The sequence below is a fragment of the Engystomops pustulosus genome, chromosome 6 (assembly GCF_040894005.1).
Source record: "Engystomops pustulosus chromosome 6, aEngPut4.maternal, whole genome shotgun sequence".
In the NCBI taxonomy this organism is placed as follows: Eukaryota; Metazoa; Chordata; class Amphibia; order Anura; family Leptodactylidae; genus Engystomops; species Engystomops pustulosus.
Genome location: NC_092416.1, coordinates 135,979,796 through 135,998,668, shown reverse-complemented (window position 1 = coordinate 135,998,668; position 18,873 = coordinate 135,979,796). Strand labels below are relative to the sequence as shown.

The window sequence follows — 18,873 nt, the reverse complement described above, 5'->3', positions numbered from 1 at the left end:
TGGGTGACCCTGTTAGGGGCTTTAATTACCCTGTTAAAGTTTAGCATAAGTGGCCATCCTCTTTAAAGACATATTCAGGGTCAATTTTAGCCCAACATACTTAATGGAAGAGCAATCTGTGCCTATAGCCTTGAAGTTTGTCATTAACTCACCTCTACTAGAAGCCATGACAACAATGTCAGATTCTGCACCAGGTTCACTTACTCCATAAGCATTGGTGGCTCTCACTCGAAACTGGTACTGTTCTCCTGGCACAAGTCCTTCCTTCACATGAAAAGAGGTGCTAGTACAAGTATCTGTCAGTAGCTTCCAACTGTCTCGTCCAACAGGCTTTACTTCTATACTGTATCTCAGAACTGCACTACCACCATCATAACAGGGCCCTGACCAGGAAAGGGTGAGAGAAGACTGCACCACGGCCGAGACAAGGGGTTTCCCAGAGGGTGGAGATGGATGATCTGCATGAAAAAAAATAAAACTTTAGCTTAAACTTAGTCGAATGAGAACAATTAAAAGTGTTGAAAAATCTAAGTATGGTGAAGGTCTTACCTATGGGACCACTACACTTGTCAACATTGTGGAACCCACAATCCCTATTTGTGGACAGAACGCAGGAGGTATATTTGTGAATTCTCTCTACAAGAAGTGAGTTTTCAAAACAGCAGTGTGCTCACCGTGACCCACAGAAAATTGTGGATCAGGAGACCCATATTCTCTAAGGGGGTTCGACCAAGCGGAGAAACTAGGGGCCAAACATAGGGGGTACAAGCCAACCCAAGTGCCCCCCCAACCCAGGTGTACCAATATTCCACTATACAGTCTCTGTGCTCATACACACTTCCTGTCTTTAGTATGAACAGTGCATATCTGACTTCTACCAGCTGCATCTTGGATTTGGTTTGGGAGACTAAGCCTCGCATAGGTCCTTATAGGGCGTTTATACTTGTCTATATGAGTATATTAGCCACCGCTAATTACTAATGTAATATCCGTATATGTGTCTGAATGGCAATTTACAATAAACCCATGCATAGTTTGAGGTTCTAAGAAATTGACGTTTATAAACACTTTTATGACAGTGTTTGATAAAAATTGATGTGCAATCCATCAGATAAAAAGTGAGGCAATAAACAAGAACCTGAAAGGAATGTGAGGAGGCGGCAATATATATCATCAGTCTGCAGAGGTGTAAACATAAAAGCAAACCATGGTGGTGAGATAGTAAAAGACTGATACAAAGGAGTCATTTAGAAGTGCATTGTAAAACCTTTGATCAACCATCATCACCACAACTCACACCTCACAATGCCCCACAGGCAGGGATCTCCTCCCAGAAACATCAACCATAGCCTCACAAAATTTTTGTGCCTTACTAAAACATAAAACTTATTTTTCCAAGCCATCCATACAGAAGCTAACCATGTTAGAATGTTTAAAATCTAAAGGATCAACCATGTTAAATTACAACAGACAGATATCTCCTTTTCCCAAAATATCTGCCTCTGGGCGACAATTGAGAATTACCATACAGAAAGATAGTTTGTCCAACTGTCCTGAAATTGCAGGGTTTACCTTTGAACCTTTAAGCCTTGTTTATAATGTTCCATGGTATGTGTCTTTTTTGTTAAGGAGGTCGCACTGGTTTCGGACGCCACCTTGACTACTGTCCGCCATCTTAGATACAGCGGCCATGTTCCCTGACCATTGTCAAGTTAATGTCATGATTCAAACTTCATTTTATGTAACCTGTTTGCTTGCCTGTCAGCTAATACCCTTTGACATTTAATGAGAAGCCAGTCTGTCCTCGAAGCTGCATTATATTGTGATTCTGGAGCCACTTATCATCTCCTTCTCAGCAAACTAGTATAAACAATATCTGTGTACAAGGTCTCTGAGAACTGAGCACAATTAATTCACTTTTTTTCCCAGAATATGCTGATGTCCAATAGCTTTGCAGTATACTATTCACACCCCTTTGATGACTCTTCTGTCTGATATATATTATGCATTTTGATTATTAAACGGTAGAAGATCTTGACTAAGAGATTGACGTATGTCTTGGTCTTATGTTCAATCATGAAAGGGTTAATTAGGACTCACCTTACAAAAGTCAAGAGGGCTGTTGGGGCCCTGCATAAAAATCCCTAACATTTTCATTAAAGAAATCATTAAAATGAAATATAAAACCTGTGGCAGCTAGAGGGAGTAACCCCCACACCCCATTCCATTATTTTTGTCTGAACTGCTATACCTCTTTGAAATATACTGGAACGAATCTTAGATTTTATGGACCTGTTTTAGGGACATCAAGAGTATGTCTACAGTAGGTCTTCTGATGCTGCCCCACCGCCTACTTACCCACCACTGCGAGGCTACTGTGATGCTGTATACTCCCAGTCTGATCTTGAACACACAGGGTGTAACTTCCGCTGTCTTCTTCTGATACTTGTCGTATCATCAGGCAGCTCTCAGTCTCCGATGTCCGTACAGAAATTCGAGCGCCATCAACGACCTCAAAAATTCAAAGTAAAGTCTTATGAGAATAGAAAACTGTGCAGACTTATCTTTGAGCTTCCCTAATCTAGCTATACACAATGTCCTGTGTGTATGTGAGAGAGGAAAGCAGATTAACACTTCTGCCAAGTGTCATTTCCCTTGAAGAGCTCATCACAGTTTTGATGTAAAGAAAATATTTAGAGCATAAAGAAATAATTACAATTACAGGAATAGAATTAAATATATGAAATGACTGACCAGTCCAATTTTATTAAACAGACAAGTGCAGTCCACAATACCAAGGAAAACATAAAATCAATCATGTAAAGACCATTCTCACAGAGAAATCCCTTAAAAAAGTGATCTATGGTATTTCATTAAAAAAAAATGTCGAAATGAAACAGAACTCAATCCTTATGATCTCTAGTCACACAGCTCCAGCTCCTGGGCAATGTTCAAAAACATTTGGCCAATTATTATCCATATAACTGGCCCTTAAAGGGGTTCTCATATTAAAGAATATGTTCCATTGTCACCGGAATACTTATGTTATGTAAAGTCCTCTATAGTTTAGAGCCAAATCACACCTTCAGCTATACATACCGGTTTCTTATTCCGTACCCATGAGGCTGCCAGTGGGGGTGTTCCCTGGATTGAACAGCGCAATTCTGCCTGTTCTCCTTTTTTAACTTCTACATTGGACAGCCCATCCAGGATCCTCAGACTATCACCTGTAAAAGATACAGACATTAGGTTTAGGACTATGTGTATAACAATTGTATCTAGTGTTTACTGTGGAGGATGGTATTATATTTACTCCACCTTTCCCAACATAAACACATACATTCCCATCATCACAACCCTTCATAAACTTTTTTTTTTTTTTAAATATATTTATCATGTGATTTTCCTTCTGTTTATGAAATTTTAAAGACCATAGTAAAGGGGAGGCATCAAAAACTTTTCTCCATCCAAACTATTTGACTGTATTTTTTTTTTTTTTTAAAAAAGGCTTTTCACCAAAATGACTAGTGAACCAGGATTGTTAGGACACCTAGACCTTCCTCTTAGATAAGATCTGTCCTGTATGAGGAATGTGATGCTACTTAATAGCTGAAGAGCATGTGATGCTACCACTATGCTTTCTGTATGAAATAAGTATGCAGGGACATGTGAATTTCTAGATTGTGTGTAGGAGTTATTATAATGGTAATACTATGCCACCATTACACTAAATGGGACCTTACCAGATCTGTGAGGCTTTTTCTTTGGAGATACTGGCTCTAAAAAGGAAAAAACAAAAAAGTTATTTTAAAGCAGCAACAAACACAGAACAAAAAGTAACCAGATGAGGACTCAATGTGAGCTGATATCTTTAGTCATCATGCAGATCTTTCCATTCATCTTCGCAAATTAATACAGAATGAAATGACAGGTCAATCAGCCTTAGGTAATGATATAAGTGTACGATCCCAGGGTTCTGACTGGCAAGATCACCTCAATATCCCTAGATTACCAACCTCTCATCATACTCATACCTTGTATCTACATGCAATACTTGGTAGAGGTGACCCAACGCTTACATTCCATAAAAATCAGGAACAGGTAAAGATTTAAGTCAAGAACACAGGAGTGGTTTGTACCCTTTATTTAAAATATCTGTGTACGAATATAACTGGACAACAAGGACATTTTTGCTTTCTGTTAATACAAACCAGTCATTTCGAAACAAACATATCAATCATTCATTGCTCAAAGTCCAAAAAGTTTAAAGTCCAAAAGAAACCATGGGCCAGAAATATTATTGTCCCACATTTATCAAAAACAGTGCAAACTCCTCTAGGTGCCTGCAGAGTGTTCATGGAGCGCCAGAGTTACGAATGTGGGCCTTTACGTCTGCGTTTGGGGCCTGCACGTGTATTTATTATGTGTTTGCGGCACAACTGTGTCGAGGTTGCATTTTGTCTGATACATTAAGGAAGATTTATCAAGCCGTCAGAAAATCTGTATATTCTCAGTTGCCCATGGCAACCAATCACAGCCCCCTTTAAAATATTCATGAGCACTGGTAAAATGAAAGCTAAGCTGCCATGGGCAACTAGGAATATTTTGACCTTCAGACAGCTTGATAAATCTGCCCCTCTATTTCCCTAAAGGGCCATGGTATTGCTTATTCCTAGTTTGAGACACATTTATGTCTACAATTGTGTCACACGGATTTGATTAAAAGTGCACTAATAAAGGGGAGGTGGGGGGGGGGGGGGTAAGAGCAACTTTGTGCACATCCTGAAAACAGACCAGATTTATTAAGAGAATACAACACGTTAAATTGGGGCTCAAAGTGCAAATTAGTGAGGGAAATTGCACCAGTTTCATATAGCTGGGTCAATGGCTCGCATTTATTAAAACTAAAGCCGTCTCCACAATTTACAGGCAAACTGCACATAGTACAGAGTGCACCAGATTCTCCATGAATCTGGCACCTCCTGCGCTGCTCTTTTTTGGTCCAATTTCTTCATGCTGCAGTTTTGTGGTGCACTTCAGACAGAATTGTGGCGCATGGTCAATAATAAATGTGTCGCAAACTCCGATCAAGCACGAACACACCCCTTCAGGTGAAAATTTTTTTTTTTGGACACAATGCAGCCGCAACACAACACTGGCACAGACACTTTATAACTACATGTGAAAGCAGTTTGCAGTTAACGGACGCAAATGCTTTAATAAATGTGGGCAAATGTCTCTTTATAGTTGTCCAGGGACTAGTGGCGAAAGGTAACTATTGGTATGATTGACAAAACTCAAGTCTTTTCCGATGGGAAGCAGGTCACCATCTACTCCATGCAGAAAAAAAATATGATGACCATTATCAAGCATAGGTTTGGCTATAGTGCAATGTTTTCACGGTTAGGTTGCTTTCAAATAGCCATAGACTTGACCCCAAACTGTGCAGCATATTTTTTTTACTATTGGGACATACAATGCAAGATATTTGCAAACAAAAAGGACCTTAAAGGGAACCTAATAAAACCACTACCAGTACAGTCATGGCCATAAAAGTTTTGAGAATGATACAAATGTTAATGCAGTCTACTGCATCAGGTTTTATAATGGCAATTTGTATATACTCCAGAAATGTTATAAAGAGTGATCAGCTTAACAGCAATTAATTGCAAAGTCAACATTTGCCTAGAAAATGAACTTTTTCCCCCCAAAACACATTTCAACTTCAATGCGGGCCTGCCTTAAAAGGAGCAGCTAACATGGTTTCAGTGATTGATCCATTAACACAGGTGTGGGTGTTAATCATGACAGATTGATCTCCAGCGCTGTCCTTATCAAGTAAGAATCACACCACTGGACACTTTAAAAGGAGGCTGGTGCTTGTTTCTCTTCTGTTAACCATGGTCATCTCTAAAGAAACATGTGCAGTCATCATTGCACTGCACAAAACTGGCCTAACAGTTTTGTGCAGCTGCTAGAAAGATTGCACCTCAGTCAACAATCTATCGCATCCTCAAGGAATTCAAGGAGAGAGGTTCCATTGTTGCCAAAAAGGCTTCAGGGCGCCCAAGAAGGACCAGAAAGCACCAGAGCCATCTCTTAAAAGTGTTTCAGCTTCTCTATTGGGCTACCAGCAGTGCAGAGCTTGCTCAGGAATGGCAGCAGGCAGGTGTGACCTGCGCTGTGAGACTGCGGAGACTCTTGGAGCAAGGCCTGGTGTCAAGGAGGGCAGCCAGGAAGCCACTTCTCACAGAAAAACATCAGTGACAGACTGATATTCTGCAAAAGGTACAGGGAGCGGACCGCTGAGGACTGGGGTAAAGTCATTTTCTCTGATGAATCCCCTTTCCGATTGTTTGGAACATCTGGAAAACAGCTTGTTCGGAGAAGAAAAGGTGAGTGATACCACCAGTCTTGTCTCATGCAAACTGTAAAGCATCCTGCAAACATCCATGTGTGGGGCGGCTTCTCAGCCAAGGGAATCGGCTCTCTCACAGTCTTGCCTAAAAACACCTCCATGAATAAAGAATGGTACCAGAATTTCCTCCAAGAGCAACTTCTCCCAACCGTCCAAGAGCAGTTTGGTGATCAACAATGCCTTTTCCAGCATGATGGAGCACCTTGCCATAAAGCAAAGGTGATAACTTAATGGCTCAGGGAACTAAACAGATTTTGGGTCCATGGCCTGGAAACTCCCCAGATCTTAAACCCATTGAGAACTTATAGTCAATCATCAAGAGACGGGTGGACAAACAAAAACCAACGAATTGTGACAAAATGCAAGCATTGATTGTGCAAGAATGGACGGCTATCAGTCAGGATTTGGTCCACAAGTTGATTGAGAGCTACCAGGGAGAATTGCAGAGGTCCTGAAGAAGAAGGGTCAACGCTGCAAATATTGACTTGCTGCATTAACTCTTTGTAACATCTGACAAACACACATAAAATCCAGAGGGCAACAGATCATGTGAAAATATAATATTTGTGTCACTCAAAACTTATGGCCATGACTATATATTGTCAAACAGTGCAACATCTTCTAGTTTTTGTTTCTTTCAATGTCCAGAGTGATGGCATCATATAGAAAATTAACTTTGAAGGGAAATGCAAATTGGTTGTATAAAATCAAAGAGGAGGAGAGTTTAACACCGAAGTCAAGGTGGGGAGCTCCGAATGCCGCCTCCTCTGTGATTGACATCATGCATCGAACTTCAGGAGATCTGGTTAGTGAGGTCTCTGGATGCAGGTCCATCAATTACAGCATAGGCGGCTTTCTGCACCTTCTTGACTTTATACAATCAATTTACATTGGACTTCAATGTAGATTTTTTGGATGATTCCACTGCACTGGGCCATGAAAGAAACAAAATCTGAAAGGTTTTAAGCTGCTTGGCAACACGCCGGTAGAGGATTATTAGGTCAATTTCTGCTGACCGGTTCACTTTAACTTTTTGCCACAGATTGCTTTTGCATCCCGAACATTATTTAGAAGATAATTTCCTGCCAGCTTTTTAAAGGACCCTACCATCAGTGTAGTTATGGTATATGTCTCCTAGTAAGAAGTTCCTCAAGACTTCTTTTATTATACCTGGGATAAGTAGAACATTTTCCAACTATTGGTCATCACCATTTTACAAGATATTTACCTGACTTGCCCTAGAAACCCTTGTGTTAAGTATCCATGTAGAGCATGTTCTGCAGATTTACATTCAGACAAGTGTGTTTACACGATAAAGAATGATGTGAACAAGTAAATCTACAACATGCTAAAGCAGATTGCATTGGAATCCGAGGATAGCTAAAGCAAACATATAGTTCAAAGAAAAAAACATGTTCAGAACCATCGATTTTGACTCCCTCCCACAGATTCAAGTAGAAACAAGAATTTTACATGCAGCTCAGATATAATTTGATTGATTTAAGTAAATTGGACAGATTTTGTATAAAATAGTTGGGTAAAAATAGGCTTTTAAAGAGAACCTGTCATTAGAAAATGACCTAATAAACCACAACCAGTATGTTGTCAAGAAGTTGAACATCTTCTAGATCAGGTTTCTTTCATGGCCCAGCTTGGTGACATCATCCAGAAAGCTCTCCCTGCCTCTGAACACCTCTTCCCACATTATTGACATCATTGCTCTAATGAAGTCCAGTAAATGATGTCCCTGGACACAGAACCTTTAATTACAGTAAAGGAGGAGTTCTAAGGCAGGGAAAGCTTCACTTCAGTGTTAAACCTTCCGCCTCCTTGACTTTATAAAGCCAATTTACATCTCGCTTCAAAGTTGATTCTCTGGATGATGCAACTACACTAGGCCATAAAGGAAACATCATATAGAAGCTGCTCAGCTGCTTAACATAATGGTAGTGGTTAATTAGGCCAATTTTTGATGACAGGTTCCCTCTTAGTCCTTTTAGACAGACATTTGTAAAGAATCCATCTAACCTGTAATTAAGCAGTGATATGGCATCAGCCCACATTCCAGTGTGTTTATTGAAGAAATCTCTCAGTATAATGATTAGATGTTGGTCTTTGAATAATAACTACATGCTAAATGAGCCGCAAATCTTATACGGAGAAGAGAATATGACATCATTGTATCTCTGCATGAGAAGTGTTTATTGTTCTTTATCAGGGTGCGACACCCTAAAACAATATAATTAACTCCCAAATAAATAAGTATTCTGTAATTAAATGAAAACATGTCACATAACAAACATGGCAGCCTTACAGCCCTAAGGGGACTAAATGTTTATTATAAATACGACGAAGGGCTATGCGAAAACGTGGGAATGGTGTACGAGTACCCAGCAGACAGCATGGAAACTTTCAATGCAACCTCCAGAGCAGTTCTTTATGAATCAATGCTCTCCACCCGTAGCCACTGGATTCTCTGTTGTTACTAATTTTTACAAATTTTCATACGTAGGCTATAACCTTACCGTCAGACAATGCGACATCTGCATGCGTCCATGACCACATCATCCGGTGGCACCTAGAGGTCTTTTGATTTTGCAGATAAGTCTTGCCTACAAAATTACTTGGTGGGGCTATTGCTATAGCTCTGTCTATACTATGTTTCCAATTGATCATTCATTTAATTGTAAAACTGATTTATAAACTGTTTCCCACTTTGTCATATGAGAAGCAATTGGTTCACAGAAGTTCACAGAATGGGGGGGAATTAACGAATTTGCGCCACAATTCTAGTGAACCATAATTCATCATCAAAGCTACAGAATGACGGAACCTGAGACACATTGTTACATTCCCCCCAACCCATTGTGTTAACAGGAGGTCACGTTCACTATTGAATCCTAAGAGCTTCAAAGTGAATGAAAAAAAAATTACTTCCTTTCTACACTTTAGACCCTGTGTGTCAGGTAGGGGATCTGATTGCTCCTCAGAGGGCGGCAATAGGAATAGATCTCCACATGGTTCATTTAAAACTGCAGGACATTTTCTACCAATCTTATTTATTTATGTTTTTAAGGAAACCTAACTTCAGGAATCTACCTATTAAAAGGCAAATCAAATGGTAGTTTCTTCCTTCCGCCCAAACTTTTACTTAATGTGCAAATGGTCAGAGGAGGCTACTAGGCCTTGTAGCAGATAGTCTGCGCTGTGGGAGCAAAAACCTACTCCATGTCCCAGTAGCCTCTGCTGTCCCGCTTACTTGCTCATCCTACCTATTATATACACACACAAATATTTTTGGGGCGTAATATAGGTTTCTAAAAGAAGGCTAAATCACCGTTTAGTACACTATATAAATGAGCTTCTCAGTAAAAGGGGTAGCTTTGGAAGTGTTGAGATGCTTAGGTTGGGCAGATTTATTAATTCTCCATAAAATACAACAGAAGTGGCAATAGAACAGACTACAAAGAAAATAGATCTTTACAACACAGCTGATCCAAGAGAATCATAAAGGGTACACTGCTAGATAAAAGTAATACAGGCTGGTACAGTACCCGAAATAGAGGCAGTGTCAATCCGAACTACAGTTCAGAATGACTTTCTGTATTAACATACCCATTAGACTTTGTCTTGATAAAAGGCCTAAAAGTAAAGGCCCTTGATCAATTCATCCAATTTACCTCATTTACCTTTTTCCAAGTTTATTTGAGAGTTTCTTTAGTTCTATGGAATTTATTTTCATTTCAACAGAGATACACCCTGCTTCATAAAACGGTTATTTCTTTCAGTCTATGCAGTTTATTGTAAACCTTTCCCTTAGTGAAGGTAAATACCACATGCCTAATAAACTGTATTTTTACTATAAGCAGTTACCTTTAGGACTGCTGAGAGGGGGCTCAGAGCTGAAGGACACCGACCGAGAATTACCAAGACTGCACTTTTTATGAGGGGATTCAAGTGAAGTAGAAGACAATCTCTTTCCTTCACGTTCTCGGTTCTCCCAAACTATGAAAACAAAGAAAGTCAATAGACAAGCGATAAAACATAGTGTCCTTATGTATAGTGTACAAGAATCGTCTATTATTTGAGGCTGGTAACAGACCTTTCACATCACTGTAAATGCAAAGCAAACGGTACAAGTACATTAAATACCTCAAGCACCTAAAATTCTCAAACAGCCATGTGAATTCCCAAAAATACCAGTCTGAAACGGGAGATTGCAATATTTTACGTTAATTAGAACAATTTATAGGAAATCTACCATTTGATTTCATGCATTATAAACCAAACATACCTTGAGAATGCTGTAGCTTTACTGATGCAACAGCAGTGGTTTCTCTTTAAAAACAATTATGACAATCAAGACCTTGGGAAAGCTGGATTGCATGCTTCTTGCAGTACATAAACACATTACACAGGAGCTGTCTGCACTGTTCCAGACAGGACTAATCAACCTGAGCTGTATCACTAATACATAGCAGCTGGGTGATGGTGCAGCGATTGATTACTTCTGCCTGGCAGCGATTACCTCATTTTCCTGAGCACTGAGCTCAGGAATTATACAATGTAGGATTCTGCATCAGTGTAGATACAGCATTCTCAATATATGTTTGGTTCCATAAAGAAAACCTATGCGTTAAAGGAAACCTACCACTTAGAATGGCAGGGGTAAGCTGTAAGTACCGAGAACCAGCTCAGGGTGAGCTGGTGCCGGTACTTACTTTCGTTAGTGTTATAAACTGCGGTATCAACACTTTTTAAACTCTAGACCAGAACAGGCTTCGGCGTTGCGTGCACACGATCGTGCGCACACCTACATAGGAAATAGCGGAAATGCTGCGCGCGCACGGTCGCGCGCAGCGCCGAAGCCTCTCCTGCTCTAAAGTTTAAAAAGTGTTGAAACCGCGATACCGCGGTTTATAACACTAAGGAAAGTAAGTACCGGCACCAGCTCACCCTGGGCTGGTGCTCGGTACTTACAGCTTACCCCTGCCATTCTAAATGGTAGGTTTCCTTTAAGTACAGATGCAGCAAAATCTATACCGACACTTACCATGTTTCCCCGAAAATAAGACAGTGTCTTATATTAATTATCGCTAAGGCACTAGGCCTTATTCTCAGGGGAGGTCTTATTTTCCCCATGAACAAGAATTCACATTCTTGTGATCTCCGTCAGCTCCGTAGAGATCAATGAAGGGCGAGTGGTCTTGCACGGCCTTCTGCTCCATTAATCTCAGGGAGCGACGAGTAGTCCGATGGAAGTACCTGGGAACCCATCCTCCCCCTCTTTCTCCTGATCTTTTCCACCAATCAGCAAATAAGGCACTATCCTATGGATACGGCCAAACTTCTTTCGTTGGAAAACCCCCTTAAGGAAGCTGCTTTTCAAGGTAGCAAAGAGGCATTGTTTTCCTTTTCCCACCTTGGAAAACAAACTTGCATAATTCCCAGAATCCCCTAGTTGAGCATCAATGGCTATAAGCCTCCACACGCCTAGAAGGCGGCCTTAATTGGTAAACTCTCTATAAAGGAGAACTCTTACTTCCTGACCCTATAAAAGTCCTTCCCTGTATTACTCTAATATGTAGTGTGTGCACTTTGACACATACAATTTGGGTGGATATCAATAGAAAGCATAGCAAGGCGGCTCAGTGGTTAGGACAGGGTCCAGGCAGTACTGGAGTACTGAGATGAAATATAACATGAAGTTTATGTTCCATCCTCTTGCTGCTCGGTTTCCTTACTCCATGTATAGCTCACTTGGATTCCTAGAGTAAGTGTTGAGATGGAAATAAAAATCTGTCCCCCAATAAAGTCAGTCACAGGGTGTGAGTGGTGACAATCTCTCTAATACCTTCACACTACATAAATAATTTTACATAGGGATGCAGCATGGATGTCTTACAACCTAGAACTACAAGAGATAAACATATCAGCAATGGTTATTACCATATAAAATCTAGATCTTAGGTTATTATTAGGATTATAAGGCAGTAAAGGTGGTTTATTATAAACGCATAAAAGCTTATGGTGAGATATATAGATGCAATGAAGAAAGAAAACACCGACTTAAAAACATTACCTTTTGTAGTTGTGGCTTTAACCCTTTCAATCTCAGGGGTGGTAGTAGCAGAGCAGCAGCTTTCTGGTTCAGATGCCTCTTTAACAGTGGGGAGCGGTCCGTCTTTAACCAGTCTTTTAGTAGCTGCACAAAACCACTAGAAGTCAGATTCTGGGAGTTCAAAGGGTAAAGTGTGGTGCACCCAGTCAAGTACAAGGGATTGACACTAATATGCATCTGCCCTCATGGGTTAGTACATGCAACTAACCTGCATGTCCCGAAAAAAAGGAAATTCTTAAGGGTGGGGGGGTTAGTAAGGAGAGAAGAAAAGCAAACAGTAACTATAAAGCAAGTGACATAACTTGCTGGTGAGGTCAAAGTCTCTATAACAATAAGAAACCACGTGAGGTTCCGTTTTTCATTCCGGTAGTTATTATAAAAGAATCAAACATATGGAGAAAGCTCAAATAAAACGTTCTGCTATTTGTGTACTTCACATTTCCCATAATATGGCGAGAAAGATCATTAAAAGAATTTAAAAACATGACTACTTACTTCCAAAAACATTTCTACACCAGATGATAGTTTGTGCCGGTACTGCAGCCCAGATGTATAGAAATGAAACAAAGGAAATCTTCCTTCAATATCGATCATGATAAAACAGGGACACTTACTCGTAGATCCAGGCACTATGATTTCTCATATTTGTTATCGATGGCCTCCTTCCTTCTAAAATCAACTTTTAAAATTAGGCTCCTGGGGTTGTTACCGGAGCCCCTCCGTGCTGCAGATTCACAGGTGTTGCAGTGTGCAAAGAGCACACTCACATGTGCTTTGTCTTCTGCTGCAGAAAGATTACATCTGACAACTATTGAAGCTGCAGCACAGAGGGTCATTGGCAATAGCCCCGGGAGCCCTTCTGACTCATTAGCATGATTTTAAAAGGTGATTTTAGAAGGAAGGAGGCCATGGATAATAAATAGAAAAAGATTTCCACTGTCACAGTGCATGGATCTATCCTTGGTTTAGCATGCTTGATTTGATGGTAGATTTCCTTTAATTGCAATACCATGCACTACCCATTTTCAGAAAGGGGCTGTTATTTGGAAGAAAACAGACAGGCTTTTCAATGGACAACATTTTTAAAGTAAAGAAGAGATTAATGTGGTCAACCTTTTCTGGGCCATTTAAAGGTATTCAGAAAAACAGTTACACAAACACAATTTGGAAGATGTTCTTAGTAAATATGAGTGGGGGGGGGGGCTGTACATAAAATAACCATGAGGGGGGGGGGGCTGTACATAAAATAACCATGAGTGGGGGGGGGGGCTGTACATAAAATAACCATGAGGGGGCTGTTTGGGATGATAAAATAGGGAATATTTAAGGGAACAGGAGACTGTTTTAGTTTCAGAATTTTTAATGCCTCCACTGCAAAGGGGCCCACTGAGGCTTTGTCACCCAGGGACCTACTGAAACCTGGAGCCGACCCCACTGAAGACGACCCGCACTGAAGATGTCAGGGTAGGCGGAACGCAAGAGGCCACTGGGGAGTGGAGTAGCTGCACCGTGTACCCTCAGCTCCGGCTACTCCACGCCCCAGTAGCCTCTTTAGAATATTTGCATATTGGGTGACTTAAAAACTTTACTAAAGTTACGGGCCACAAAAGAAATAGCCCTAAAAAGGGCTATACTACTCTACATTAGAGGAACCTGGCACCGGATTTACCTTAATAGGTAGATCCGTGGTGGCAGGTTTCCTTTAAAGATCTCTTTATCAAAACATACACGGAAACTAACCATCATTGACTGGTAACAAGTAAACAAAACTCTGCATCACACCTTAGAATGAACTGTTTGAAAAAATGTCTGACTATATTCTCACCATTGGGGGAAGAGGTAAGAATTGGCACTGGAGACTTGACCCGTCGTACACATAATTCTCCTCCATTCTGAGGGCAAAGCTCAAACATGACAGTCAGGAATTTGTCAGAGGTTTTCACCACTTGGAGGTTACAGGGTATCTTTCCTGAGGTCATGTTCATGTCAGACACTGAAAATAAGATGGCAGGTAGTTCAGACACGTTTCTGCACATGGCGAAGGGAATCATTATTTGATCTCTCGCTGATTTTGTACGTTTGCCCACTGACAAAAACAAGTGCAGTGTTTGATTTTCTGGATTTTATTTTTGATATTACTACCTCTCAATATTAAAATTAACCTACCTTATATTGTATAAATAAATTATAACTTAAATTCTGCAGTCAGAAATAAGTATTTGAAAATACCTGTTGGCAAAATCCTTGCTGGCAAGCACAGAAGTCAGAGAACCGGTCAACACGTTCTCACATATACAGCTAGTGACAAGTTCCTATTAACGGACATCCTTCTTTTAGCTAAAAAATTGTTTCCCTCAGATCCCCAAAAATCAAATTTATGTTATATTCCCTGGCATCAGAGAAGGCTTGTCCTGCTCCACCAGCCCCTCCCATCTACACATCTATTCTCAGCATGTCATGTGACCATGGTGACATTGTCACAGGTCCTTTAGCTTCCTAACATTAGTAAACTGTACACTAAGCATGATCACATGAAATAACGGCCTTCATGAACTTCTACCTCTCCCCATCCTCCATGGAGGCATGCTATACATACAAGGGGTAGATATTGTAAATGTTACAGGACCTTAAAGTCATGTGACCGGTATGACATCATCTAAGTGCCCAATAAGCTGTCCAAACAGAATATATTGCCTGTCAAATCTGGAACGAGGCAGGGCAATACAATTAAATTTTAATATGCTGGACTCTATTAGTGTGCATCACTCAGGTGATTTGCATAGAAGTTTAAATGATTTTTGTAACATTGCAGTCATGGAAAGGGACCATTTAGGGAGAAGGACAATGCTCTTTAACTCCTTAACGCAGAAGCCACTTTTCTACCTTCCTGACACTGGCCATTTTTTAAAATCTGACATGTCTCGCTATTAGTGGTTATAACTTTGAAACGCTTTACCAAATCCAAGTGGTTTTGAAACTGTTTTCTCTTGACACTTTCTACTTCATGTTAGTTGAAAAATATAAGAAAATCAGATATTTTGTGAAAACTTCTCGATTTTCAAAATTCTAAATGTTCTGCTTTTTCCACACATAGTCATAACAGCAAATGTCTACTATGTTTTTTATGCATACTCTCATTTTTGTAAAATGTTATGGGGCTTTGAACGTCATGTGCGATTTTCCATAAAAAATGCAAAATCCTGCTATTGAGGGACCGGCTCAGGTTTCAAGTCACTTTAAGAGGCCTAAATAACAGTAAAACCCCATAAATTACCCCATAAACTACACCCCTAATCGTACGCAAAATCACTTTAATGAAGTTTGTTAACCCTTTATTTTACAGGGGTAAAAACCAAAAAAAAAAATAATTTAAAAAATCGTATGCAATTAAATTTTTTTTTTGGCCAAATGAATGTGTTTTTCATAAAATGTACACATTCTCAGTGGATAAAATGTAATAAACAGCCGGCTCCCGCGCCATAAACTTGACGTAATAGTACTGCAAAATGCGGGAATGCACCTACCACCATGCAGTACTATTATGCAGTTTACCTTTTGCCCCCTTGCTAAATTGATACAAATTGTGTTGGGGCAGGGTTAGGCATTGTCTTTACCTTCAAAAGTCTGGGGATTCTGTAATTTGAGTGATGAGAGCCTAAACCTCTTTCCCCTGTTAGAGAAACTTAAACATAAGCTGCAGCTCTGATTTTTTTAATATATTAACCAATTTTTCCCGATTAACCCATCCAATACCTTTTCCAGTGTCATTGGCAGTTTTTACAACATTACTTTCCCAATTTTTTTCCATTTTCATGTGCAGCTCTTCTGGCAAGACCATGCTTTTGGATTTCTCTGTGCAAAAGATATCTATAAAAAAAAAAAATAAAAACAAATGAAAATAATATCTGCAAAAAAAATAACTGATACATGGAGTGCAGTACAATATATACTTATGCACAATAGGTTATACCTGTCATTACCCTATGTTAAGATGAGCTGCAACATTGTAACAGGCACAAATTGAACAGTAGTATTTTAGGACCATATTCAGAATGTGAGGATAGATGCTGAGTGAGAACAGTTTCAGTAGAGAATAAAGCGCTAGAAGTTAAACAGGACGTATGACTCAAATAACAGATCCAATCAGCCAGGAACAACTTCTATATTATATACTTCGTATATTATACATCCCCCATAGGGCGGCAATGGGCACGCGGTGCCGTATAGAGCAGTACCATACCGTTCCGTAGCCGTGAAAAGATAGGACATGTCCTATCTTTTCTCGGTATACGGCGCCCTGTGTCATATGTCCCTATGGAGAGGGGCGGGGTGAGCAGTGCTGATTTTTAGAAGGCAGGAGGTCATGCTTTATTTTGATGGCAGATTTCCTTTAAACAAGCTTTATTTAAAAAAAGTTATGGCTTGGAAGGGGAGGATGAAAATAAGACAAAAAGTGCTTGGACATTGACTTTTAAACAGGGCCAGTCACTGAATGGTTATTTTTTTTCCTCCTCTCAAGTAGAGTTTTTTGTCTCCCTCTGAAAATGGCAACATTCCATGGATTAAAGGAATATTAGTTGCACATACTAATAGAACTTCCTTTACTCTTCTGTTTCTGAAAGCAAGCTGTAAAGGACAGGATTTTACAAAAGAAAAACATACATCAAGTCACCAGGACGAGTATCTTAGATATTTATCACATATTTAGAGGTTAAGTGGCAGCCAACTAGCCATTTCCATAACCCTCACAGAGTTGGATCGAAAAAGATACCATGAATGGCCGCACCTCTAATGGCCTGAGATGGGATTACTCTTAACTCACTCACACTAGACCATCAGATGAGTTTTTGTTAACCATCAGAGCTGCGGGACAAGAGCCAAATAGCAGCATTAGGCTGTGTTCATATGGTGTTTATAAGGGTGGGTCATGATCAACCTCCTGATCACAGGCCACACATTTGGGGATTGGATAGCTCAATCCCTGCTTCCCCACTAAACAGCAGCAACAATGTAATCAATAAAATTATTGGTGCTGCAGTTTAGTGGGGAAGCAGGGACTACTTGCATCATAGATATATGATGCAAGGGATCCCGTCCTCTGCAATATGGTCATAGACCCGGCATGATCAATGATCATGGGTTCATCATGTATATTTTAAACCACCGTTATGCACAGATTCTAACATGGAAAATTTGCAGCATAATATAGTACTAGCATTGTCAAAAGTTGAATTAAACTTCCCCGCCGCAGCACGAGGCACCATAAAACAAAAGCATCAAAAAGCAGTGCATGCAACTAGTTCCTATGGCTACAGAGTTGTCACTGGGTAGATTCTGTAGCCATTCCTCTACATGTTCAGTTACCCCTGGACTGCGGCTCATCAAGGCAAGCATATCTGTAGAGCTGGTACTTTATTCCAACCTCAATAACCATGTTGACCCTTTATACTGATTATTGGTTCAGGTTCTGTGCTTTGAGCATTCATGGTCCATCCCAGGAATGAAGATGCAGATTCTTAGTGCGGAACTTCATTCTCCCATTCCTCAGGTAAGGGTGCCGTCACACAGTGCGTTCTTGGACAGTTCTTGAACCTTTTTTTAAACGCACAGAAAATGCATGCTTTTTTGTATGTTTACCATGTGTTTGGCTGGTTTGAACCCATTTATCTTAATTTCTAGAAGTGAAAGTAGCTGTGAAATGGATTAAAACCAGCCAAACTCACGATAGACATACAAAAGCGCATGCATTTTCAGTGCGTTTAAAAGCGGTTCAAGAATGCACCGTGTGACGGCACCTCAAGTTATGGCCGACAGCAATGACACAAGCAGGCACTGTTTTTCAATATCTTATGGACATACTGCAGTGCATTCATCCATTGTGTCTCCATTCTAAGATATGAATTAGTTGCCCAACCAAAACCATCTGAACACAATGTACAGTGTACAGCAGCACATCAAAGATCTCTTGTTCTCTGAACTGTATTTATCTATACCTTGTTAGCTGCAATAAATCAAAGGAAAAGAAAACATCAGCCCACAAATATTAACTAGCTGAAAGTGGAGGTTGAGAGGCATCTCATTGTCGTAACCACCATGAAGCCCTAAAAACATACGGTTAGTGCACTGAACCATGGATCTTATAATTTTACATTTAAAAAAAAAAAAAAACTATAGAATTCTATACAAACTAAATAGCTGTCCCAGAATACAGAGACATCTTTATTTACAAGCAAATACATGTGGCCACGATGTCCAATGCGCCCTCATGCCTTTAATGGTGGGATCATATTCGGGGGAAACTGCTCAAGCATTCCTTTCCAGTCAAAATAATGAT

General features: G+C 40.1%; 1 protein-coding gene across 7 annotated transcripts in view; it reads right to left on the bottom strand.

Moving 5' to 3' along the window:
* Window positions 1-18,873, bottom strand: part of LOC140064372 (myosin light chain kinase, smooth muscle-like) — a 45,281-nt gene that overhangs the window by 15,265 nt on the left and 11,143 nt on the right. For all 7 annotated transcript variants that reach the window (XM_072111197.1, XM_072111199.1, XM_072111196.1 and 4 more), the window contains 8 exons: window positions 16,293-16,406; window positions 14,365-14,532; window positions 12,501-12,623; window positions 10,292-10,423; window positions 3,744-3,779; window positions 3,100-3,227; window positions 2,359-2,512; window positions 153-458 (listed from right to left, as the gene is read on the bottom strand). In XM_072111197.1, the coding sequence (XP_071967298.1) occupies window positions 153-458; window positions 2,359-2,512; window positions 3,100-3,227; window positions 3,744-3,779; window positions 10,292-10,423; window positions 12,501-12,623; window positions 14,365-14,532; window positions 16,293-16,377 (1,132 nt within the window). In that variant the 5' untranslated portion in view covers window positions 16,378-16,406. The remainder of the gene's footprint in view (window positions 1-152; window positions 459-2,358; window positions 2,513-3,099; window positions 3,228-3,743; window positions 3,780-10,291; window positions 10,424-12,500; window positions 12,624-14,364; window positions 14,533-16,292; window positions 16,407-18,873) is intronic.